The 27,416-nt window shown below is 43.1% G+C and overlaps 1 protein-coding gene across 1 annotated transcript in view; it reads left to right on the forward strand.

The window, feature by feature from the left end:
* Positions 1-27,416, forward strand: part of MINDY2 (MINDY lysine 48 deubiquitinase 2) — an 80,940-nt gene that overhangs the window by 19,159 nt on the left and 34,365 nt on the right. The window contains exons 3-4 of the mRNA XM_049772842.1: positions 2,148-2,205; positions 20,121-20,185. Of these exons, the coding sequence (XP_049628799.1) occupies positions 2,148-2,205; positions 20,121-20,185 (123 nt within the window). The remainder of the gene's footprint in view (positions 1-2,147; positions 2,206-20,120; positions 20,186-27,416) is intronic.

The following is a 27,416-nucleotide window of genomic DNA, read 5'->3' on the forward strand; positions in this document are numbered from 1 at the left end:
TTACCTCCAGCGCCACCGTCCGGCCCCTTTCCTCTTGATTTTATGGAGGTTTGTTTTATGGTCCAGTATGTGCTCTATCTTGGAGAATGTCCCATGTTTATTGGAGAAGAATATGTATTCAGCTTTTGGAGGGGGTGAATATATATATAATATATATATATATATATATATATCAGAGTCAATAGTGTCAACAGTGTTGAAGTTTCCCACTACTATTATTACTTTAGATGTTTGTTAGCAGTGTGTTTTAAGTATTTTGTTGGTCTCTTACTGGGTGCATGTCTGTTTAGGATTGTGATTTTTTTTCCTGATGTATATATCCCTTCATTATTAAGAAATTACCCTCTCTCTCTCTCTCTCTCTCTCTCTCTTATAACCCTTTTGAGCTTGAAGTCTATGTCATCTGATATTATATGGCCACCTCAACCTTTTAGAGAGAGTTTTTTTCTTGAAGGATTATCTTCCAACTTTCACACTGGCACCAAAACCACCAGGCTCAAGCTACAAAGCTGTTGGGATGACAGGGAGCAACATACAGTGTGAGGTCTGCAGGGCAGACACTCAAAGCCACTGAGCTGTTCTAGGCCCTGCAGCAGTCTGGCTTAATTTTGCCTGTTTTAAAACTTTACAAGTGGGATCATAAATTGTACGGCAAATACTTCAGTCCTGTGTTTTAGCCATTCAATGGGGCAGAAAGAGCACTCAAAAGGCTGAGTGGATGCTTTGGTTGCAGGAAAACCAGGTTTTATCTTTGGTACCTCATTGTCACCAGAGCACCACTGGCAGTGATCCCCATGAACAGAGTCAGGAGTTGCTCCCAAGTACTTTCCCTCACCCCAAATGAGCAATAAAAGCTGGTTTTGGACAAGAGATATAATTCAAGTTCTGGAATTTAGCATGTGAGAGATTATGGATCAGTCTCACTGTGTGGTCCCTTGAGTAACACCAGGGGAGATTCCTGAGCTCTTCCAGGTGTGGCCCAAAAACTAAAAAAAAAAAAAATAATAATAATAATAATCTTAATTTAAAAAAATTTGGGGCCCGGAGAGATAGCACAGCGGTGTTTGCCTTGCAAGCAGCCGATCCGGGACCAAAGGTGTTGGTTCTAATCCTGGTGTCCCATATGGTCCCCCGTGCCTGCCAGGAGCTATTTCTGAGCAGACAGCCAGGAGTAACCCCTGAGCAACACCGGGTGTGGCCCAAAAACAAAACAAAACAAAACAAAAAAATTTGTGGGGCTGGAGTGATGGCGGAAGCTGTAAGGTGCCTGTCTTGCCCACGCTAGCCCAGAAGGGACTGTGGTTTGATCCCATGGTGTCCCATATGGTCCCCCAAATCAGGAACAATTTCTGAGCGCATAGCCAGGAGTAACCCCTGAGCGTCAGTGAGTGTGCCCCCCACCCAAAAAAAATTGCCAGGACAGAACAAAGTAATATGAAACTCAACTGTCTTCCATGAAACTGATCCGTTGGTGACTTGTGATGTCATCCAATGCCTTTTTCTTTTCTTCAACTGGATTTTCTGTCATGGGATTTCTGTTACAGAGATGGTTGGTGACAAACATAGTACTTGACTTGAAAATATCTTTTTCAATATCACCGTGATCTTTTATCATTCTGTACACATTCTTTATAGAGATCATACCCTGATGAAGTAGGAAATGGCCAAGGCCTATTCCCAGCAATGCTGAATCCTGTAATAAATTCAGCACTGAGACTGGCAGTACTTGGGGGTGCTCAACCTCTTTCTGTAGGGACCCAGCTCAGCCTGCACTCCACTTTTTTGAAACATAGTCCTGCAGAAGTAATTGTGTTGAGGATGACCAATCTCTGAAGATTTTAAGAATGTGAATGTGGGGCCGGGCGGTGGCGCAAGAGGTAAGGTGCCTGCCTTACCTGCGCTAGCCTTGGACAGGACCGCGGTTCGATCCCCCGGCGTCCCATATGGTCCCCCAAGCCAGGAGCGACTTCTGAGCACATAGCCAGGAGTAACCCCTGAGCGTCACAGGGTGTGGCCCAAAAAACCAAAAAAAAAAAAAAAAAAAAGAATGTGAATGTATCTGTTTATACAATGTGTGTTTCTGATCAAAGAAACAGTTCAGTCACCTAAAACAGTTGATTTCAAAGGAAAAATACTTTGTTTTTCAGGTGAAACTTCCACCGATGATGGAAATCATAACTGCTGAACAGCTGATGGAATATTTAGGTTAGTGTTAAAAAGTGTGTTTTAAAAATCTCTTTCAGAATGAAAGTCTTTAAAGTTAATTAATATTTCTATTTTTTTTACCTCTCTGAAGTGTTATTAATTGTTTTAAGTTTATTAATTTAAAAATGTTAAGGCATGGGGCTGGAGAGATAGCATGAAGGTAGGGCATTTGCCTTGCATGCAGAAGGACTGTTCAAATCCTGGCGTTCCATATGGTCCCCCGAGCCTGCCAGGAGCAATTTCTGAGCGTGGAGCCAGGAGTAACCCCTGAGTGCTGCCAAATCTGACCAAAAAAAAAAAATTTTGTTAAGGCTTCTTTTTGATCATCATTAACAGTCAATAAAGTAGGGACCAGTGGAATAGAAAGGCAAGTAGGGTGTTAGCCTTGAATGTTGTCAATCTGGCTTTAATCCCCGACACCACATATGGTTCTCTGAGCACTGCCAGGGGTGATTTCTAAATGCAGAGCCAGTAAATTAAAGAATGAAAAAATGGCAAAAGAAACTGACATTACATATAAAAAGTTGTTTAAAAAATAGGAGTGTTGGGGCCAGTGAGGTGGCACGAGAGGTAAGGTGTCTGCCTTGCAAGCACTAGCCAAGGAAGGACCTCAGTTCAATCCCCCGGCGTCCCATATGGGCCCCCCAAGCCAGGGGCAATTTCTGAGCACTTCGCCAGGAGTAACCCCTGAGCATCTAACGGGTGTGGCCCAAAAAAACAAACAAACGAAAAAAAAAAAAGTAGGAGTGTTGGAGCCAGTGCAATAGTACACTTCGTTAGTTCGTTAGGTCAGTTGCCTTGCATGATATCAACCCAGGTTCAATCCCTGGCATCTCATATAGTCCCCCAAGCCAACCAAGAGTAGTTACTGAGTGCAAAGCCAGAAATAATTCCTGAGTACCACCGGGAACTGGCCAGTGCTGGGGACCAAACCCGGGCCTCTGGCATGCAAAGAATATACATTAGATCATTGGGTTGTCTTCAGCACTAGAATCTGATTCTTAAACATAATGATATCTCAAAAAAATTTTTTTTGGTATTTGGGCCACACCTGGCAGTATTCAGGGGTTATTCCTAGCTCTGCACTCAGAAATCACTCCTGGCAGGCGTGGGGGATCATATGGGATTCTGGGAATTAAACCCAGCTAAGAATTTATTTTTTTCTTTTTGGTTTTTGAGCTACATCTGATGATGCTCAGGGGTTACTCTTGGATATGCAGTCAGAAATCGCTTTGTCAGGCTCGGGAGACCATATGGGACACCGGGGATCGAACCCAGGTTCGTCCTGGGTCAGCCTCATGGCAAGGCAAATGCCCTACCGCTGCACTATTGTGCCTGCTCCTAAGAAGTTATTTCTACTAGCAAACCAAGAGTGGGGAATTTGAACAAGGTATTAGAAGTAGAGAAGGGAGAGAATGGAAAATATGAAATAAGGTCAGGGTCTAGAACTACAGTTGATTTTTTTTGGTTTTGTTTTTTAGCCTCCAAGGGGCATTATCAGTGAGACTCACCTACTAGGCCAGGGGTGGCAAACAGGGTTTTTACCCTCACTCAAAATGGGAAAATACAATATGTGTTTAATATATTATTGTTAAAATTAGATGCTTTTGTGTGAGTGTTTGTCTGTTTTGGCAGGTCACTGCGTGATGTGGCTCTCTGACTCTCACAGTTTAAAATTTTGGCTCTTTGTGTCAAACTTGTTCGTGGTCACCCCTGTACTAGGCCCACAGTTCAGATCCTAGGCCTTAGGATGAGATGTTGTGAGAGTCCTGCCATGATGAGACCACCAGGGCTGCCCAGTAACAGTCATCAGCCTCCCGGGCTGCTGTCAGTGAAGCTCAGTGACCAGTGGTGCCTGGGATCATACCCAGACTTGGTTACCTTCAAAGCTTGCACACTAATACCAATTTTATCTCCTAAGTCCTCATGCTAACAATTATCTGCTAGCCTTGTAATGTGTGAGTTAGAGGGGTGTCCAGGGTCCCCCACTTTTATGGTATAAACACTAGGAAAAATTAGTTAACTGTTGAAGTTAAAGTTGAAGTAGGGAAAGTTGAAAGGGACAAGTTTTGAGAAGAATATGAGTACTTTGGTTTTTTGAGATCCTTAATGTCTAAGTGAAGATATGAGAAAGGCAATTTAAATGTAAATTTAGGGGCTGGGGAGCTGTGGCACTAGAGGTAAGGCTTCTACCTTGCAAGCACTAGCCTAGGACAGACTGTAGTTCGATCCCATGGCATCCCATATGATCCCCCCAAGCCAGGAGTGATTTCTGAGCACATAGCCAGGAGTAATCCCTGAGCATCAATGGGTGTGACCCCCAAACAAAATCAAACAAACAAAAATGTAAATTTATTGTGTAAATTTGTAATTTAATTTGATATGTAAATTTAGAGTTTAGCAGTGAGGCTTGTATCAGCATTGTACAGTAGATTCTTTGGTGAAAAGATCTTTGTGCTGTGTATTTTGGTAGCCATTAGCCATCTGTGTCTCTTGAGCTCTTAAAATTTATTTTAAGAGGGGCCAGAGATATAGCATGGAGGTAAGGCGTTTGCCTTGCATACAGAAGAATGGTGGTTCGAATTCCGGCATCCCATATGGTACCCCGTGCCTGCCAGGAGCGATTTCTGAGCAGAGAGCCAGGAGTAACTCCTGAGTGCTGCCGGGTGCGACCCAAAACCCCCCCCCCCAAATTTTTTATTTTAAGAGAGGGTGGGAGAAATAACATGTAGGTAGGGCATTTGCCTTGCATGCAGAAGGACAGTGGTTCGAATCCTGGCATCCCATATGGTCCTCCATGCCTGCCAGGAGCAATTTCTGAGCATGGAACCAGGAGTAACCCCTGAGCACTGCCGGGAATGACCCAAAAAAATCACACACACACAAAAAAAAGGGCCGGGAAGGTGGCGCTAGAGGTAAGGTGTCTGCCTTGCAAGCAGACGGACCGCTGTTCGATCCCCTGGTGTCCCGTATGGTCTCCCCAAGCCAGGGGTGATTTCTGAACGCATAGCCAGGAGTAACCCCTGAGAGTCAAACGGATGTGGCCCCCCCCCCAAAAAAAAAAGAATATTTAAGCTGGAAATAACTATTATGAACAACTTCATATGTCATAGTATTTTAGTAAAAATAAATTTTTATTTTATAATTTTTTTAATTTAAATTTTTAATAGTTTGTTTTTTTTCTGTTTTTTTTTTTTTTTTTTTTTTTTTTCTGGTTTCTGGGTCACATGTGGCAGCGCTCAGGGGGTTATTCCTGACTCTATGCTCAGAAATTGTTCCTGGTAGGCTCAGGCGACCATAAGGGACGCCGGGATTCAAACCACCGACCTTCTGCATGGGAGGCAAACACCTTACCTCCATGCTATCTCTCCAGCCCCAGTTTATTTGATTTTTTTTTTTTTTTTTTAGTTTTTCGGGCCACACCTGTTTGATGCTCAGGGGTTACTCCTGGCTAAGCGCTCAGAAATTGCCCCTGGCTTGGGGGACCATATGGGACACCGGGGGATCGAACCGTGGTCCTTCCTTGGCTAGCTCTTGCAAGGCAGACACCTTACCTCTAGCGTCATCTTGCCAGCCCCAGTTTATTTGATTTTTAATAAAATAAATTTTGGTTAAAAGTTTAAAAATAGGGGCAGGGCCGGAACAGTGGCGCTAGAGGTAAGGCGTCTGCCTTACAAGCACTAGCCTAGGATTGACCACAGTTCAATCCCCCGGCATCCCATATGGTCCCCCAAGACCCCCAAGAAGCAATTTTTGAGCTCATAGCCAGGAGTCATCCCTGAAAGTCACCAGGTGTGACCCAAAACCAAAAAACAAACAAACAAACAAAGTAAATAAAAGCAGGGGCCTGAATGATGGCGCAAGTGGTAGGGCGTCTGCCTTGCATGTACCAACCTAGAACAGACTGCGGTTCAATCCACTGGCATCCCATATATGTAGTTCTGGAGATAATCCATGCATGGTGCTTCTGGGGGCTGTATCCAGTGATACCCAGAGGACCACACCAGGAGCAATTTCTGAGTGCATAGCCAGAAGTAACCCCTGAGTGTCACTGGTTGTGGCCGAAACCCCCCCCCCCCCAAAAAAAAAAAGTTTAAAAGTATTGTAAGGGAATAGACAGTAGCTAGTGAAAATAAGTTTCCTGTAGAGTTTGATCTACTAAGAGGGACTAAGGAAGCAAAAGGAGACCTAGTGATACTTTGGTGTGGTGTGGTGACATCATATGCCTAAAGCTTTTGTAACACTTTTTGTTTTATTGTTTGCCTTTTGCACCACACCTGGCAGCAGGTGTGGGTTGTTCCTGGCTCTATACTCAGAAATTACTCCTGGCAGGCTTGGGGCACCATATAGGATGGCAGGGTTTGAACCTGAGTTGGTTGCATGCAAAGCAAATGCCCTACCTACTGTGCTATCACATCAGCTCCTTAATGGTAACATTTTTGTAAATAACTGTGCCTAAGATTAACAAAGATTAGGGAGAACAAATACTTTTTTTTTGTTGTTGTTACTTTTTGGGCAACACCCAGTTGACGCTCAGGGGTTACTCCTGGCTACGGGCACAGAAATCACTCCTGGCTTGGGGGACCATATGGGACCCTGGTGGGATCAAACCGCGGCCTGTCCTAGGTTAGCGTTTGCAAAGCAAATGCCCTACCACTTTGCGCCTCCACTCTGGCCCCTGGTCATTATTTTTTATATCCTTCTGCACCCCTTGTAAAAGGAACCATTGTGGACAGTGTTGTCCTAATCTCCCACTTCAGGCAATTTTTTTCTTTTTTCTTTTTTTTTTGGCTTTTGGGTCACACCCTACAGCGCTCAAGGGTTACTGCTGGCTCTGTGCTCAGAAATCACTCCTGGCAGACACGGGGACTATATGGGATGCCAGGATTCGAGTCACCTTTGGTCCTGGGTCAGCTGCTTGCAAGGCAAATGCCCTACAACTGTGCTATCTCCAGCCCTACTTCAGGCAATTATATTTTATGTATTGTGGTTTTTTGACATCCATAAGCCATTTTAATATCCAAGATACTTCTCCTTCCTTTCAAGAATAAGTTTTTGCACAATGTAGAAAAGGCATCTGGACTTCTAGGTTCATTGCAGCACTATGAACAATAGTCAGATTCTTTTTTTTTTTTTTTATGGGAGTCATTACTTTCCCCAATTTTATTTTTTTATTTTGTTATTACTTTTATATATATTTATAATCCTTCACCAGTGCAACATTCCCATGACCAATATCCCAAGTGTCCACCCCACACCGGCCTGTACTCTAGACAGGCTTTCTACTTCCCTCATTCAGTCACATTTTGTTATGATAGTTCTCAGTGTAATTATTTCTGTGACTGCACTAAACGATCTGTGTGGTGATCTTCATGTCAGGAGCTGGACCCTCCAGTCCTCCTCTATTTTGTCTCTGAGAATCATTACACAAATGTTTTTCATTTTTCTCAAAACCCATAGATGAGGGAGACCGTTCTGTGTTTATCTCTCTCCCTCTGACTTGTTTCACTCAGCATTATAGATTCCATATACATCTATAGGAAAATTTCATGACTTCATCTCTTCTGATGGCTGCTTAATATTCCATTGTGTATATGTACCATAGTTTCTTTAACCATTCATCTATTGAGACTAAAGTTATCTTTAAAGAGGAAACAGTATTCTCTAAACAAGTGAAAGCAGAAATAAATAAATGGGACTATATTAAGCTGAGAAGCTTCTGCACCTCAAAGGAAATAGTGCCCAGAATACAAGATCCACCCACTGACTGGGAGAAACTATTCACCCAATACCCATCAGATAGGGGCTAATCTCCAAAATATACAAGGCACTGACAGAACTTTATAAGAAAAAAACATCTAACCCCATCAAAAAATGGGGAGAAGAAATCAACAGACACTTTGACAAAAAAGAAATACAAATGGCTAAAAGGCACATGAAAAAATGCTCCACATCACTAATCATCAGGGAGATGCAAATCAAAACAACTATGAGGTACTACCTCACACCCCAGAAATTGGCACACATCAGGAAAAACGATAACAAGCAGTGCTGGCAGGGATGTGGAGAGAAAGGAACTCTTATTCACTGCTGGTGGGAATGCCGTCTGGTCCAATCTTTGTGGAAAGCGATATGGAGATTTCTCCAAAAGCTGGAAGTCGAGCTCCCATATGATCCAGCTATACCACTCCTAGGGATATATCGTAGGAACATAAAAATACAATACAAAAATCCCTTTCTCACACTTATATTTATAGCAGTGTTATTTATAATAGCCAGACTCTGGAAACAACCTAGATGCCCCTCAGATTCTTTTTTTTTTTTTTTTTTTGTGGTTTTTTTGGGTCACACCCAGCAGTGCTCAGGGGAAACTCCTGGCTCCATGCTCAGAAATTGCTCCTGGCAGGCACGGGGGACCATATGGGAAGCCAGATTTGAACTGATGACCTTCTGCATGAAAGGCAAACGCCTTACCTCCGTGCTGTCTCTCTGGCCCCGCCCCTCAGATTCTTGAAACAACCCAAGTGTCTGAGAACAGATGAGTGGATAAAGAAACTGTGGTACACCTACACAATGGAATACAATGCAGCTGTTAGGAAAAATAGTGTCATAAATTTACTTATACATGGATGGATATATAGGATATTATGTTGAGCAAAATGAGTCAAAGGGAGAGAGATAGACATAGAATGATCACACATTTGTGGGACATGTAAAAAAAAGATAGTATGATAATATACCCAAAGACAATATTAATGAGAATTAGTCTGTGGTAGGAAGCTTGCCATAAATAGCAGGGGAGTGCAGTTAAGCAGAGCAGGGATCTCATGACAATTGTAGTTGTAAACGATCACTCTAGACCAGAACTGGGTGCTGGAAGGATTATGCATGATACCCCTCCAGTAAAAATATTGCAAGCCACAGGGTTGTAAAGGCAGAGAGAAAAAAATCATGTGCCATAGGGCAGGTCAGGGGAAGGTAGAGGGAAGGACCAGAGGGAAACTACCGTTGGTGGTAGAAAATGTGCTCTGATAAAGGGATGGGTATTGGACATTGTATGACTGAAATGCAATCATGAACAACTTTGTAACTTTTAACCATGTATCTCATGATCATTCAATTAAATGAATCATTTAATTTAAATGATCATTCAATTAAATAAGGGACCAGAGCAATAGCTTAGTGGTAGGGTGTTTGCCTTGCATGCTGCTGATCCAGGATGGACCTGGGTTCAATCCCCGGCATCCCATATGATCCCCAGAGCTTGCCAGGAGTGATTTCTGAGTGCAGAGCTAGGAGTAAACCCTGAGCACCACTAGGTGTGCCCCCCCTCAAAAAATATTGAAAAAAAAGAATCAGTTTTTATCTCTCTGGGACAAAATAAATAATGTTACTGCAGTGAGACGTTGGATATGAGTTGAACTAAAGAGCATCTAAACAGTAAATAAATGGAATACTCTGCAGATATCCAAGATTTAACAGGTGTAGGACCACTAAGTAGTTAACTAGGCACAGAGGGGACCACTTATTCTGGCAGCCCCAGGGGTGAGGGAGGAGGATATGGGAGGTAGGACAGGAACGGAGGTGGAGGGAGGACAATTCGGTGATGAGAATTTCCCTGATTTTATGTTAATATGTACCTAAAATATTATTGTCAATGATATGTAGGCCACTGATTAAAATAAAAATTAGAAAAATAAGATATCAGATGGTTATAAGATGGTTATAAAAGACTTAATGTAAAAAAAAAAAAAAAGACTTAATGTAGAGCATGTGACTTACATTAGCTTTCATTTGTTTATCATTGTTCAGGGTTGTGAGTTTCCCAAGTGGAGCTTAGAGGCCCAGGACATTACTCTCTGTGATTCTCAACCTGCCTGGCTGACAGCTCAGTGCTGGTTTCAAGAATGCAGTGTGCTGGGGCCGGAGAGATAGCATGGAGGCAGGGTGTTTGCCTTATATGCAGAAGGACGGTGGTTCGAATCTCGGCATCCCATATGGTCCCCCGAGCCTGCCAGGAGCGATTTCTGAGCGTAGAGCCAGGAGTGGCCCCTGAGCACTGCCGGGTGTAACCCAAAAAAAAAAAAAAAAAAAAAAAAAAGAATGCAGTATGCTCAGACCCTATGATGCTGGGAATCATCTGGGATACCCCAGTAGAACTTGGGAGGACTCCAGAGCCATACCTGGTGGTGTTCGGGGGGCCTCCAGGAATGCATTGGCAGAACTTGAGAGACCATGTTGTGCTGGAGATTGAAAAGAGTGGGCTGTATGCAAAGCATGTGCTATCACTGCTATTCTAACTCTTCAGTTCTAAAATTGAGTTTTAAGTCTAGTTAGAATCTGAACTCCTGGAAAGAATGTAGAAAGAATGTTACGGAGTCAGTGGAAGGTATTTTAAATTCAAGCTGCAGATGAAAATATGTAAGGTGTGTTTGGAGGAACAGTAAATGAATGCAACTTGACAGTAGTTGATAAGTCTGCATCTCGCATAATTTGAAAAATTCACATTTAGATTAGATAGATCAGTTGAATAATCTTTAGAGTCAGGTTGTGGCATTCCATTTTACTTTAGTAAGCTAGTTCATCCACTTTCGTTCCTTTATTCTTTAACTTTTTAATCGGAACCACACCAAGGACACTGGGGTTAAGGTGGGTGTGTGGCACTGAGAATCAAACTCAGGCCTCTACTGCTTGAACCACATCAGTCTGTTTCTAAAGTCAAATAATAGTATGTTAACTTTGTGTTTGGTCCACTCCACACCTTTCCCCTCCTTCGGTGGCAATTGTAATGACTGAGGTTTTCATGCTTAGACATTCTTGGCTAAAGTACTCACAGGACTCACACATACCTTTAACTGTGATGAAGGCAGCACAGGTATGAAAATCATGGTCATGGGGCCGGGCGGTGGCGCTAAAGGTAAGGTGCCTGCCTTGACTGCGCTAGCCTCAGACGGACCGCGGTTCGATCCCCCGGCGTCCCATATGGTCCCCCAAGCCAGGAGCGACTTCTGAGCGCATAGCCAGGAGTAACCCCTGAGCGTCACCGGGTGTGGCCCAAAAACCAAAAAAAAAAAAAAAAAAAAAAAGAAAATCATGGTCATGGAGCTGGAACAATAGCACAATAGGTAGGACTTTTATCTTGAATATGGCCAACCTAGGTTTGATCTCTGGCATCCCATATGGTCCCCTGAGCCTGCCTGGAGTAATTTCTAAGTGCAGAGCCAGGAGTAATCCTTGCGTGCTGCTGGGTGTGGCTCCAAAATTAAAACAAAACAAAATAATGGTCATGCTAGGTAGGCATTGCTTAATGCGTAAGTAGATGCTCACTGGAGGTCACACTTCCTGACTGCTGCTGTGGCTTCAGGAATTGCAGGCCCACCCAGTGCTGTGGGGGTCATGCTCAGCACAGGTACATGGTTGCTGAGCTCATGTGCTTGCAAGGAAGATGCTGTCAGGCCTATGCTGTTTCTTTAAATTCATTAAGACTAGGTTTTTGTGAGGTTAAGCTCTTGCTTTGGGGCTCCACCTGAGGTGTTCAGAAGACCACATGCAGTGCCAGCTTAAACCACCATTATGGTCTCAGCTATGTCTAAGACAAGAGCCTCTGTATCTATGTGCTATTTTTCCAGCCCCTCATTTATTTGATAATTATTAGGAAATACTAATAATAACCCAGTTATAGTCATTTAGTAACAGGTATTTAAGTTCCCACAAATTATGAGAGCATATATTTCTAAGCCCAGTTTTCTTTTTTTTTTTTGTTTTTTGTTTTTGGGCCACCCCCCGCGTTGCACAAGGGTTACTCCTGGCTGTCTGCTCAGAAATAGCTCCTGGCAGGCACGGGGGACCATATGGGACACCGGGATTCGAACCAACCACCTTTGGTCCTGGATCAGCTGCTTGCAAGGCAAATGCTGCTGTGCTATCTCTCCGGGCCCTAAGCCCAGTTTTCTAACCATCTTTTCCATATACAGCTACTTGTCTGTTTACTTCGTTGTTATTGTTCTCAGATTATCACAATCACTCAATTCTACAACTTTGTTGCTATTGTTTCCTTCCTTCCTTCCTTCCTTCCTTCCTTCCTTCCTTCCTTCCTTCCTTCCTTCCTTCCTTCCTTCCTTCCTTCCTTCCTTCCTTCCTTCCTCCCCTCCCTCCCTCCCTCCCTCCCTCCCTCCCTCCCTCCCTCCCTCCTTCCCTCCCTCCCTCCTCCCTCCCTTCCTTCTCTCCTTCCCTCCCCCCCCTTTTTTTTTTTGGTTTTTGGGTCACACCTGGTGATGCTCAGGGGTTACTCCTGGCTAGGCACTCAGAATTTACTCCTGACTTGGGGGACGATATGGGATGTCGGGGATGGAACCCAGGTTCGTCCTGGGTCAGCCTCATGCAAGGCATATGCCCTAACGCTGAGCTATCACTCCAGCCCCCTTTTTTTTCTTCCTTATTATGTTTTTTTTGTGGTGGAGGGGAGACACACCTGACCTTGTTCAGGGCCTGTTTCTGGCCCTGCACTCAGGTGTCATTCCTTGAAGTATGCAGGGGAAAGAAACGTAAGAAGTTGCCAAGGATCCAATCCAGATTGGCCACCTAAGGGCAGGCTCCCTAGAATCTATACTATCGCTCTGACTCTTACGTCTATAGTATTTACTAGTAACAGCTTACCATACGTGACTATTTAGCTTTTGAAATATTGCTAGTGTGATTTGATATGTCTATAAGTATAAAATATACATTGTATCAAAGACAGTAAAAAATTAAAGTTTCAGTAATATTTTATATTGGTTACATGTTGAAATAGTAATATACTAGGTTAAATAAGTTGTTAAAGTTCACTTCTTTTTACTGTTTAAAAATGATCTCAAAAAATGATCTCTACTTTATTTGAAGTTATCAAGTTGAAGCATAAACTTTAAGTCATACTTGCAAGTGGTAGCTTGCATTGTACTTCTTTTAGTGTTAATCTAGACTGTGTTGTCTCTCCACTTTGCTGTCATTAGTTGATGCCATTTACCTCATCTTCTGCTGGTTTTTATTTCTATTATGCTGGCCTTTGTCAACCTTCAGAAGCAAAATGAACTCTTTTGCTATTAATAGTCTCTTTAATTGAATCATGTAGATATGGTGCCAGAGTCAGAGGGTTTAAGAGTGGAGATATTAATTGTACAAAAGGATGGCATTGAACAGAAATCAAAGCATTACAGATTATAATATTTCTTTTACAAATGAGGAAACAAAAACTCAGAGAGGTTGAATAATATGTCTTCACCTGTTTTTCTAAAGTGATTTAAAGATTGCTGAAAGACTAATAATGTACTCAAAACTGTATCCCTCCTCTCTGCCACTCAAAAGTGATTTTGATATAGTAATTTTCACATCATGTGAATTTTTATATCTTTACAGTCCCCTATATACTTATTTTTTGTATCATTGAACTTTAAGAAAAACCAGGTAGTGGACATTTTTTTTGGGGGGTCACACCCAGCAGCACTCAGGGTTACTCCTGCTCTACGCTCAGAAATCACTCCTGGCAGGCTCAGGGGACCATATGGGATGCCAGGATTCAAACCACTGTCCTTCTGCATGCGAGACAAATGCCTTACCTCCATGCTATCTCTCCGGCCCCAAGTAGTGGGCATTTTGTTTGCCTCAACCATAGCATGATTGTCTCAAGGGTCAAATTGACTTAGAATTTTATGTATTGTGTGAGTATAGGTATATTTTAGAGAAAACAAGTCCTAGAATAAAATAGAGTAAATACATGCATAAATGCATATGGAGTAAATATATAGAGAGTGCTTACCTGAAATATAAATCTGATAAAATATATTTACATATATATATCACATGCATATATGTGTAATGCATAGATGCGTAATATTTACATCCTATAAAATAAGTATAAGTTAACCTCTAAAAGATATTGAAGTAGCTTCAAATAGTTCAAGGGTTAATGCACTTACTTTGCATATAAATCATCTGGGTTCAAACCCCAGCACTATATATAGTCCCTGAGCACTACAGGAGGGCTCAGAGACAAGAGTAAGCCCTGCACATCACTGGGTGTGACACCAAAACAAAATCAACAAACAAACAAAAAAAGACATTCAAATATAAGAATATATTATCTGGAATATGTCTGCAGAAAGAATTAAATTGCATTCAATGTAGCTGTATAGTGCTGCATATAAAACTTGAAACTTTTTTCTCTCTGCTCCTTTCCTGATATATTTGTGAATGCTATTCCAGAATAATTTGAATGAGGAAAGAGAAGGTAATGAGGAGGTATCTAGTTCTGGGATAGGTAGGGAGGCTTAGAAATCCTTAGAAATGCAGCAAATAGAGGCCAGTGTTAGCCTAGGACGGACCACAGTTCGATCCCCCTGCGTCCCATATGGTCCCCCAAGCCAGGAGCACATAGCCAGGAGTAACCCCTGAGTGTCACCGGTGTGGCCCCCTCCCCCCCAAAAAAAAACAAAAAAAAAATTCTCAAGACACAGTCTCTGCAAAGTAAACTTCATTCACTACTAGTCTTCCAGAATGAATTATTCAATTTGATAACTATTTCAATTTTTCACTTTTCTCCTCTTGAGATTACTACCCAATATTCTGGAAGAACCAGATACTTGGGGAGGGGGGGAGGCACATACCCAGTGGCACTCAGGATTTACTCCTGGCTCTGAGCTCAGAAATTTTTCTTGGCAGCTCAGGGGACCATATGGGATGCCTGGGATTGAACCTGGGTTGCGCGTGCAGGGTAAATGCCCTCCCCATTGTGCTAATGCTCCAGCTCAAGAACCAGAAGATACTTTTGTTTTAATGACTAAGCATGAGTAGAAATATTATAAAACTGCAGTAAAGGCACTTGTCTTGCATGTGCTGTGGCTTCAGCTGCAACAATGATTTGAATCTCAGCACTGCATATAGTCCCCTTAGCACCAAGTGTGACTCCTGAGCTTCTCCGAGTGTGGCCCGCTTCCCCAAGAAAAGAAAAACTACTATTACTTACCTAACATCCTGTTGAGAAATTACAGGGAAATGGGAATTTTGGTTGGCAAAGGTTAAAAAGAGTATTAAGGGTTTGGTTTGGTTTGGTTTGGTTTTGGGACTGCACCCGATGACGCTCAGGGGTTACTCTTGGCTATGTGCTCAGAAATTGCTCCTGGCTCGGGGGATCTTATGGGACGCTGGGATTCGAATCCAGGTCCGTCTTGGGTCAACCACGTGCAAGGCAAATGCTTGCTGCTAGTGCTATCACTTTGGCCCCAAGAGAGGATTAAGTTTTAATCTGGAAATCTGTTGCTATTAAAATTATGAGAGAACCAAAAATTCCCTTTGCTTTATGGAGGGCGTTAGCATAAAGGAAAGAACAAGATAGGCTAGGAAATACTAGGTCTAATAACTAAGCTCCTATTGAGGCTCAGGACCATATATGGTGTTGGGGATGAAACTGATTATGTTTGCAAGGCAATCCCTTACTTCCTGTTTTGTTTCTCCAGCCCAAATTTCTTTTTTTCTTTTTCTTTTTTTTTTTTTTTGAGCCACACCCATTTGATGCTCAGGGGTTTCTCCTGGCTAAGCACTCAGAAATTGCCCTTGCCTTGGGGGGACCATATGGGACCCCGGGGGATCGAACCATGGTCCTTCCTTGGCTAGCGCTTGCAAGGCAGACACATTACCTCTAGCGCCACTTCGCCGGTCCCTTAACTCATTATTAAATACTTAATAGACTCAATAAATATATTCTGGGGCCGGAGAGACAGCAAACAGTAGGGTGTTTGCCTTGCATGCAGCTGACCTAGGATGGACCTCATTTCTATTCCCTGGTGTCCCATATGGTCCCCCGAGCCAGGAGCAATATCTGAGCATAGAGCCAGCAGTAACCGTCACCGGGTGTGGCCCAACCAAATAAACAAACAAATCCTAACCCAAGTTTCAGCTGACCCAGGCTGCCTGCTGCACTGCTTGACCCAAAGTTCAACAGACCAAAATACCATTGCCAATGTAACTAACACTCTAAGGAAACCAGTATGTCCATGTTTTTGTTTTTGTTTTTGTTTTTGGGCACACCCGGCGGTGCTCAGGGGTTACTCCTGGCTGTCTGTTCAGAAATAGCTCCTGGCAGGCACGGGGGACCATATGGGACACCGGATTCAAACCAACCATCTTTGGTCCTGGATTGGCTGCTTGCAAGGCAAACGTCGCTGTGCTATCTCTCCAGGCCCCAATGTTTTACAAATGCTCCTTAGTAAAAGAGGGCCTGAGAGAACTACTGAAAAGGTTTTCGGGGGCCAGAGAGATAGCACAGTGGTAGGGCAAAATATTTGGCCTTGAAAAATAGCACTTTTGTTTTGTTTTGTTTTTATTGCTGGTGGGAATGCCATCTAGTCCAGCCTGAAATCATGAAATTTTCCTATACATGGATGTAAATGGAATCTATTATGCTGAGTGAAATAAGTAAGAGAGAAAGAGATAGAAACAGAATAGTCTCACTCTAATTTTTTTTTTTGGTTTTTGGGCCACACCCGGTGATGGTCAGGGGTTACTCCTGGATATGCGCTCAGAAGTCGCTCCTGGCTTGGGGGACCATGTGGGAAACCGGGGGATCGAACCGCAGTCCATCCAAGGCTAGCGCAGGCAAGGCAGGCACCTTACCTCTAGCGCCACCGCCCGGCCCCTAATTTTAAGAGTAGTTTTGGGCCCGGAGAGATAGCACAGCGGCATTTGCCTTGCAAGCAGCCGATCCAGGACCAAAGGTGGTTGGTTCAAATCCCGGTGTCCCATATGGTCCCCCGTGCCTGCCAGGAGCTATTTCTGAGCAGACAGCCAGGAGTAACCCCTGAGCAACACCGGGTGTGGCCCAAAAACCAAAAACCAAAAAAAAAAAGAGTAGTTTTAAGAAAAATTAAAGACATTACTAGAGACAATAGAGTTAAGGGCTGGAAGGGCCAGCTCACAATTTGAAGCTTACCACAAGCACTCTAGCCTAGTTGGGACCACGATTCCATCCCTTGGGGCCTCATATTGTCCCCCAAGCCAGGGCCAATTTCTGAGTGTATAGCCAGGAGTAATCCCTGAGCATCACCAGTATGGCCCAAAAAAACAAAAAACAAAATCAAATGAATACTTTGGAGTTCTCCAACCTTTGAGATAAAGGCATTTCTTATTAGAATTTTAGATATTTAAATGCTAATTTAAAATATTCTAATAGCAAACCAAAAAAAAAATTTCAGGGCCGGAGAGATAGCATGGAGGTAAAGTGTTTGCCTTGCATGCAGAAGGTCAGTGGTTCAAATCCTGGCATCCCATATGGTCGCCTGAGCCTGCCAGGAGCAAACCTTGAGCTCTGCTGGATGTGACCCCCCAAAAAACCAAACAAAAATAATAAATATATATACTAATAGCATAGCATATATGCTGTATTAGTATAACATATACTAATAGCAACTGAGGATGTTGCTCAAGGGCCAGAGCACAGGATTTGCATAGAGAACCCCCTGGTTCCACCACTGGTAATGCAGGGTCCCCTGAGCACCACTAAAAGCCAAGAGTAGCCTCCTTGTAGCACTGCTGGGTATGACCTAGAGCCTATAGTGATAACTATAAAAATAACACATTTGTAATGGACCTCAGCATCTAGCTCAGTGGTAGAACTCCTCCTGTCTTGTATTTATCTGCATATGTCACTGAGTTCAATGAGAACACTGCAGCAACAACAAATACACAGATTAAGATATCAGCTTTTTTGTTTTTGGGTCACACCCAGCTGCCGCTCAGGGTTTACTCCTGGCACTGCACTCAGAAATTGCCCCTAGCAGGCCCTGGGAACCATAATGGATGCTTGGATTCGAAACCACCCTTTTCCTGGATTGGCTGTGTAAGGCAAATGCCCTAACTGTGCTCTCTCTCCAGCCCAAGACATAAACTTTTTTTTTTATGGTTTTTGGTTTTTGGGTCACACCCTGCAACGCTCAGGGGTTACTCCTGTCTCTATGCTCAGAAATCGCTCCTGGCAGGCTGAGGGGACCATATGGGATGCCGGGATTTAAACCACCGTCCTTCGGCATGCAAGGCAAACGCCTTACCTCTATGCTATCTCTCCAGTCCCACATCAACTTTTTTTGTTTGTTTGTTTGTTTTTGTTTTGGGGCCACACCCAGCGGTGCTCAGGGGTTACTCCTGGCTGTCTGCTCAGAAATAGGTCCTGGCAGGTACAGGGGACCATATGGGACACCGGGATTCGAACCAACCACCTTAGGTCCTGGATCGGCTGCTTGCAAGGCAAACACCGCTGTGCTATCTCTCCGGGCCCCACATCAACTTTTTAATGCAAGAATATTTTTTGTTTAAAATTGTAGGAGCCAGAGTGATGGCGCTAGTGGAAGTAAGGCGTCTCTGCCTTGCAATTACGATTCCCAGCATCCCATATGGCGCCCCCAAGCTAGGAGTGATTTCTGAGCACATAGCCAGGAGTAACTCCTGAGCGTCACCGGGTATGGCCCAAAAACAAAAAAATTGTAAAAATTTGGGATCGGAGAGATAGCATAGCAGTAGGGCTTTCCAGAACTGATGGTGGTTCAATTTCTACATCCCATATGGTACCCCGAGCCTGCCTGGGACAATTTCTGAGCACAGAGCCAGGAGTAACCCTTGAGCACTGCTGGGTGTGAACCAAAAAAAAAAAAAAGTAAAAATTTGAAGATTGATAACACATTTTAGATTAGTTACAATAAGTCATATTTATGATAGTGATTAAACTTGATACAGTTTTCTGGGGGGTGGAGGCACACACAGAGCTTTCTCCATGCTCTGTTCTCAGGTCACTCCTGTCAGAGATTGAGAGGGAATATGTGGTGCAAGAGAGGCCCCAGTACAACCTTTTTAGTTTTATTTGAAGGCACATGGAAAGTATATTGGGAAGTAGAAGAAAGAGAAAATCCAAAACCATTGAAGAAATTATTTGAATCTATAGAAAACAATTAACATTCATTTTCTCTGAATAGAATTAGTCTATCAGGGTTTTTCGTTTGTTTCATTTTTTTGTTTGTTTTTGTGGTTTGTTTTTGTGAGTTTTTTTTTTTTGTTTGTTTTTATTTTTTAATTTTGGGTCACACCTAGAGTACTCAGCGGTCACTCTTGGCTCCATGCTCAGAAATAGCTCCTGGCAGGCTCAGGGGACCATATGGGATGCTGGGATTTCAAACCACTGTCCTGCATGCAAGCAAACACCGCCTCCATGCTATCTCTCCGGCCCCTGTTTTGTTTTTGCTTTGGGGCCACACCCAGCAGGGTTCAGGGTTACTCCTGTCCTGACTCTGAGTTCTGAAAACACGCCTGGCAGGCTCGGGACAATATGGGATGCTGGGGATGGAATCCATCTTTTTTTTTTTTTTTTTTTTTTTTTGGTTTTTGGGCCATACCCAGCGGTGCTCAGGGGTTACTCCTGGCTGTCTGCTCAGAAATAGCTCCTGGCAGGCACTGGGGACCATATGGAACACCGGGATTCAAACCAACCACCTTAGGTTCTGGATTGGCTGCTTGCAAGGCAAACACCGCTGTGCTATATCTCTCCGGGCCCTGATGGAACCCATCTTGACAGCGTGCAAGACAAATGCCTTATTTGCTGTGCTATCGCTCCACCTCTTAGGCTCTCAGTTTTATATATCACTTATTTTACTATTTTTTGTTTGTTTGTTTGTTTTTTGGCCCACACCCAGCAGTGCTCTGGGGTTACTCCTGGCTCTATGCTCAGAAATCGCTCCTGGCAGGCTCGGGGGACCATATGGGATGCCAGGATTCAAACCACCGTCCTTTACATGCAAGGCAAATGCCCTACCTCCATGCTATTTCTCTGGCCCCTATTTTACTATTTTAATCAGAAAAAAAATGGTTTTAAAAGGTGATTTCACAATTTATTTTTACAGGAGACTACATGCTTGAAGCAAAGCCAAAAGAAATTTCAGAACTTCAACGTTTAAACTATGAGCAGGTAATAGACACAATGTTTGTTATATTAGTGTTTAACTTATGTATCTATTGGTCTCTGTTGGTAGCTTTGCAGGCATATTCTTTGTTTTCTTTTTTATAAGCATTTAAAATGTAAAAGAGCATTTTTAGCTCACAGGATTGAAAATTTGACTTTCGAGTCAAATTTGTCCTCCCTTCATGTCTCTCATTTTGCTTTTATTTTACAACTAAATTATATTTAGATGAACATTAGCAAATAATGTCTGAGATAGGTCAGAATAGAATCTGCTGTTACATAGCTTTAATGTGTCCATTTTCCTAACATTTCTTTAGATTTTATTCTGTATTATAGGGGGAGATAGTAAGGTCAATGTTTTCAGAGCTAGTTAAAAGCAAGTAAGACTTCAATTTCTTTTTTTTGGGGGGGGGGGCCACACCCAGCGTTGCTCAGGGGTTACTCCTGGCTGTCTGCTCAGAAATAGCTCCTGGCAGGCATGGGAGACCGTATGGGACACCTTTGGTCCTGGATTGGCTGCTTGCAAGGCAAACGGGGCTGTGCTATCTCTCCGGGCCCCTAAGGCTTCTTTTTCTTTTGTGTTCTTTTTTGTTTGACATTTAAGGCAAACAGTAACAAAATTTTATGATTTTTTTGTTTGTTTTGTTTTGTTTTGGCTGTTCTCAGCAGTACTCGGGAGTTACTTCTGGATCTGTACTCAGAAATTATTCCCACAGAGCCCAGTGATAACACAATGGGTACAGGCAGCAAACCCAGATTTGATCCCTGGCATCTTCTATTGTCCCCTAAGCTTTCCAGGAATTCTTTCTTTTTTTTTTTTTTTGGTCTTGTTTTGTTTTGTTTTGGTCACACCCGGCAGTGCTCTGGGGTCACTCCTAGCTCTAGGCTCAGAAATCGCCCCTGGCAGACACTGGGAACCATATGGGATGCCAGATTTGAACCACTGTCCTGGATGCAGGGCAAACGCCTTACCTCCATGATATCTCTCTGGCCCCATCTTTTTTTTTGTTTTGTTTTCTTTGGGCCACAGCTGGTGGTACTCAAGGATTACTCCTGGCTCTGCACTGAGAAATTGCTCCAGGCTGGCTCGGGGGACCATATGGGATGTGGGTATCAAGCCCAGGTCCATTCCAGGTCAGTTGTATGAAAGGTAAATGCCCTACTGCTATGCTATCACTCCAGTCCCCTGCCAGGAGTTATTTTTGAGTGCAGAGCCAGGAGTAATCCCTGAGCACCACCAGCCAAATCCAAAAAAAAAGAAAAGGGAGGTCGAGGGAGGGAGGGAGGAAGGGAGGGAGGGAAAGAAGGAAGAAAAGAAAAGAGGGCCTGGAGAGATAGCACAGCGGTGTTTGCCTTGCAAGCAGCCGATCCAGGACCAAAGGTGCTTGGTTCGAATCCCGGCGTCCCATATGGTCCCCTGTGCCTGCCAGGAGTAACCCCTGAGCAACGCCGGGTGTGACCCAAAAACCAAAAAAAAAAAAAAGGAAAGAAAAAAATATATATTCCTGGCAGTGCAGGAATCATATGCTAGAGATCAAACCTGAGTCAGCTTGCATGCCCTACCCTCTATGTGCTCTAGTCTCTACTTTCAAGCAACCTCTTTTTCAAATTGGCAAGATTTCAGCATTACAAAATTATTGGATTCAAAAGTTCAAATAATATGGTCCTTAATAGGATCTAAATGCCAACTATTGTAATCTGTATCAGCAAGATAATTAAAACCAAATTAGTATGCTGTTATTTTGGTCTGTAGAATTTGTTATAAAGTTATTATTATTTTTTTGGGGGGGGGGGTTTTGGGCCACACCCGGCAGTGCTCAAGGGTTACTCCTGGCTGTCTGCTCAGAAATAGCTCCTGGCAGGCACGGGGGACCATATGGGACACCGGGATTCGAACCAACCACCTTTGGTCCTGGATCGGCTGCTTGCAAGGCAAACGCCGCTGTGCTATCTCTCCGGGCCCTATAAAGTTATTATTTTCAGCAACAGAAATCATTTTATTAGAATAAATTTTATATTAACTTTTAATATACACAACCAGTAAAGCACCCAGAGTGATAGCATAGCGGTAGGGCGTTTGCCTTGCACACAGCCGATCCAGGGTGGACCATGATTTGAATCCCGGCATCCCATATGGTTACCTGTGCCTGCCAGGAGTGATTTCTGAGTGCAGAGCCAGGAGTAACCCCTGAGCACTGCTGGGTGTGACCCAAAAACCAACCAACCAAACAAATAGTAAATAGTTAAAATCTATAAGCTTCTATTTATTTCATTTATTTGTCAAAAAGCATATCATTTCTTGAAATCAGTGAGCTATATTCATTAATACAGAAACTTGAAGTCAGGAATTATGAACCCTATCTACCCCCAAATACCTTTCATTCTCTTAAGCAGTACTGAAAAAACCTGGTGAGTGTGATTGTTAGCAGCATTAGCAGCCTCAGAATTATGTGGATCCAAGATTCCCCAAGTTATTTGTCATCCCTTCCCTTTTCAGAAAAGAAATCAGCACCGTCCCCTTTTTTCCCAGAAATCTACCTTCTTAAGTGAACCAGTGAAACACCTCAGTTGCACCTGAGCACAGAGTCAAGTACCAACCTCCCTCCTCAGGGGTAGAAATTGCCCAAAGAAAACTGATCTTACACTCTTGGGAATGATTGGCAATGAAGTTTTGTATTAAAGTGGGAACAAACGCTAACAACTATTTACATTTCTTCTCGGGGCCAGATAGAGCTCAAAATTTAGTCAAAGCTTGGTGCTGGGGCCTATGTTATGCCAGGCCTGAACCTGTGCCTCCCACATGCATCACACACACTCAGTCTATTAAGTTATGTCTCACAACTGTTGGATTTCTTAAAGGAAAAGTACCCTATATTTAAAAGAGCCCTAAAAAGCAGTAATAAGGTCTCATGTTTCTGTTACAATAATTTTTAGAATAGTATATACCAAACTGATATGATAAAGTCTAAATTGATGTTTAAAATTCCACAGGCATGATGCACTAGTTACTCTCTTTTTATTTAATTTTCTGTGAGCTAAGATGTTTAAGCCTAACTTTAAGGACAAATGCAGAACATGTAATCTTCCATATTTGCCAGGCATTGTAATTTACCAGAAGTTGTACTGTAAACATAAGCCCAGGAACTATTAAAATCATGCCCCTAAACAAAATTGGGTCATTGGCAACCAAGAATTTAATAGAGAAGATAAAAATCAGATAGCTCAATGAGCCGAGTATAGGTTTTGCATGCAAGAGTCCTGAATTTAGTCTCTGTCATCAAATAGTCTCCTGATTACTGCCAGGTGTGCCCCAAGAATCCAAAAAAGAAAAATTCAGTAATAGTAGAAATATAGTCCTAAAATTGCTCACCATTTGTTACTATTTTCTCAGATATATCATTGCTTTGGCTTTAGAAAAGGGAGGGTGTGTGTGTGTGTGTGTGTGTGTGTGTGTGTGTGTGTGTGTGTGTGTGTGTGTGTGTGTGTGCTGCTTTGGATTTAGAAAAGGGAGGGTGTGTGTGTCTGTGTGTCTGTGTGTGTTTGGTTTTTTGTTTGTTTGCTTCAGGGCTGACGTGGGATATTCCAAGGATCAAATTATATTAGTTGTATGCAAGGTAAACACCGTATTCACTGTAGTCTGGTACTAGACAAAAATGTTTTCAAATACTATTCAGTATATCTCATGTGACCTATTTATAAAGCAACCTGATGTGGATGAATGAACAAATCCTTAATTTGGCCAACAAGTAGATATGAACCAACATTTGTCTTTTAGACAAAATCTAATCTAATTTCCAACTGCTCCATCAGTTTTGGTCTAGCTTTATGAATCCTTTGCTATTTCATGGAAACAGGATTAAATTTTTTTTTTTTTTTTTTTTTTTTTTGTGGTTTTTGGGTCACACCCAGCAGTGCTCAGGGGTTACTCCTGGCTCCATGCTCAGAAATTGCTCCTGGCAGGCACGGGGGACCATATGGGACGCTGGGATTCGAACCGATGACCTCTTGCATGAAAGGCAAATGCCTTACCTCCATGCTATCTCTCCAGCCCCGTAAATTTTTATTTTTAATTTTGGGGAGTTCAACACCCAGCACTATTTAGGTTTTACTCCTCTCTCAGTGCTCAGGAATTACTCCTATGGTTCTCAGAGGATCATATAATATAGTACTGGGGATCAAAAATGGATGACTAAAGTGCAACAAAACAAAAATATAATAAATAAAAGAAAAAAAAAACAAAAGAAAAAACTGGATTACTGAAGCCAGAGCAATAGCACAATGGGTAGGGTATTTACCTTGCATGCATCCATCTGACCCAGGTTCTATCTCCAGCATCCCTTATGATCCCCTAAGCCTGCCAGGAGCGATTTCTGAGAACCAGGAATAATCCAAGTGCTGCCAAAAATTAAAAAAAAAAAAAAGGTTGGGTTTTTTTTTGTTGTTGTTGTTGTTTTTGTGTTTTATTTTTGGACCACACGAGGTGACGCTCAGGGGTTACTCCTGGCTATGCACTCAGAAATCGCTCCTGGTTTGGGGTACCATATGGGACACCCAGGGATCTAACAGCGGTCCATACTAAACTAGCACACACTAGGCAGACAGACGCCTTACGACTTGCGCCACTGCTCTGGCCCCAAAATTGTTTTGTTATTGTTGTTTGCTCCTGGCAGGCTCAGGGGATGTGGGATGCCAGGATTCAAACCACCATCCTTCTGCATGCAAGGCAAACACCCTACCTTCATGCTATCTCTCTGGCCCAAAATTGTTGTTTTCAAGGCAAGCATCTTAACCCCTGTTTTATCTCTGTAGTCCCTTAAATTTACTTTTATCTCAGAGTTTGTGAGGGGCCGGCGTGGTGGCGCTAGAGGGCGGGTTTCTGCCTTGCCAGCACTAGCCTAGGAAGGACTTTGGTTCGATCCCCTGGCGTCCCATATGGTCCCCCAAGCCAGGAGCGACTTCTGAGCGCATAGCCAGGAGTAACCCCTGAGCGTCAGCGGGTGTGGCCCCAAAAACAAACAAAACAACAAAAAAAAAACACAGAGTTTTTTGCATTAGTATGTTTTCATAAACAATGCTTATTTCTGGCACTAGAGAGATGATTTAAGGCTTAAGGTGCTTGCCTTGCATGTGACTAACCATGACTCAGTTCCTGGCACCATATGGTCCCTTAAATACCTCTATGAGTGACCCTGAATACAGAAGTAGAGGTAGCCCCCAAGCATCACCAGGTATGTCCCCCAAGACAAAAAAAATTGTTTGAAAAAGAATGCTTTTTGGGCTGGAATAAGTACATTTTGGTATGAGATGTAGCTTGCACATAGCTGACCAGACTTCAATTCCCAGCACTCTGATCCCAATTCCTACCAAGAGTGATTCCTGAGTGCAGAGACAGGAATAAGCTCTGAGCAAAGCCAAATGTGGCCCAAATTAGTATTTTTTGTTTTGTTTTTATTTTTAGGTCACACCAGCGATACTTGCATTACTACTGGCGCTATGCTCAGAAGTCACTCCTGGCAGTCTCGGGGGGACCATATGGGATGCTGGGAATAGAACCAGGGTCTGTCAGGGGTTGGCAGGGCAAACACCCTACCGCTGTGCTATTAATTCTTTTTTTTTTTTTTTTTTTTTTTGGTTTTTGGGCCACACCAGGCAGTGCTCAGGGGTTACTCCTGGCTGGCTGCTCAGAAATAGCTCCTGGCAGGCACGGGGGACCATATGGGACACCGGGATTCGAACCAACCATCTTTGGTCCTGGATCGGCTGCTTGCAAGGCAAACGCCGCTGTGCTATCTCTCCGGGCCCTGTGCTATTAATTTAAAGCAAAAAATAAAAATGAATGATCTGGGGGCCTGAGCCCCAGTAGGTAAGGCTTTTGCCTGCACTCAGCTGATACAGATTTGATCCCCAGCATCCCATATGGTCTCCTGAGCCTGCCAGGAGCGATTCCTCAGTACAGAGCCAGAGTAACCCTTGAGCACTGCCAGGTGTGGCCCAACAACCAAAAAAAGGAAAAAGAAAAATGATCTTTACCTAGAGATTCTTTTTTTTTTTTTTGGTGTTTTGGGCCACACCCAGCGGTGCTCAGGGGTTACTCCTGGCTGTCTGCTCAGAAATAGCTCCTGGCAGGCATGGGGGACCATATGGGAGACTGGGATTCGAACCAACCACCTTTGGTCCTGGATCGGCTGCTTGCAAGGCAAACGCCGCTGTGCTATCTCTCCGGGCCCTACCTAGAGATTCTTAAAACTCAGTATTTTACTAAGGATACTTACTAATTATTCTTTATTATTTATTGGAGGGACACTGTCAAGAATTGATCTCAAAACCTCCTACATGCAAGACAATACCAGGCAATTCCATTACCACTGAGGCACATGTAGCTCATGCCACTTAAATGTCATTTTAACAGTGAACTTTTTAAAAAGTTCTCATCAGGGGGCTGGAGCACAGTTGGTAGGGTATTTTCTTTTTTTTTTTTTTGGTTTTTGGGCCACACCCGGTGACGCTCAGGGGTTACTCCTGGCTATGCGCTCAGAAGTCGCTCCTGGCTTGGGGGACCATATGGGATGCCGGGGGATCGAACCGCGGTCCGTCTCCTAGGCTAGCGCAGGTAAGGCAGGCACCTTACCTCGAGCGCCACCGCCCGGCCCCGGTAGGGTATTTTCTTGGCAAAATGCCTTGCGGCCAAACTAGGTTTGATCCCAGGTATCCCATATGGTTCTTGAGCCTGTTAGCAGTGATCTCTGAGTGTCAAGCCAGGAGTAACTCCTGAAAGCCACTGGGTGTGCCCCAGATAGCAAAAAAAAAAAAAAAAAAAAAAAAAACAAAACTCCTTATAAAATTGTGTCCAAACTGCAGAGTTCCAATATTAAAACTGCAGAGTTCCAATATTATCCATTTTACTTTCTTTCATTCCAACATATACTAACTCTATCAACATTCTTTGCCAGAATATGTGTTTATTAGTGAACCTATAATTGACACAAAATTATCATCTAAAGTCCATCTTTTACATTAAGGTACACTCTTGCTTTTATACATTCTGTGCATTTTGACAAATATGTGTCTACCATGATAGTATTACACAGAACAGTTTAAATGCCTCAAAAATTCTCTGGGCTCTACCTGTACATCCCTCCCTCTTAACCCCAAGCAACGAGTAATCTTTTAAATGTTTCTATGGTTTTGCCTTTCCCACATTATTTCAGTGTTAATTGGAACCATAATCTGTCTTTTC

This window comes from Suncus etruscus, chromosome 5, assembly GCF_024139225.1.
Source record: "Suncus etruscus isolate mSunEtr1 chromosome 5, mSunEtr1.pri.cur, whole genome shotgun sequence".
Lineage (NCBI taxonomy): Eukaryota > Metazoa > Chordata > Mammalia > Eulipotyphla > Soricidae > Suncus > Suncus etruscus.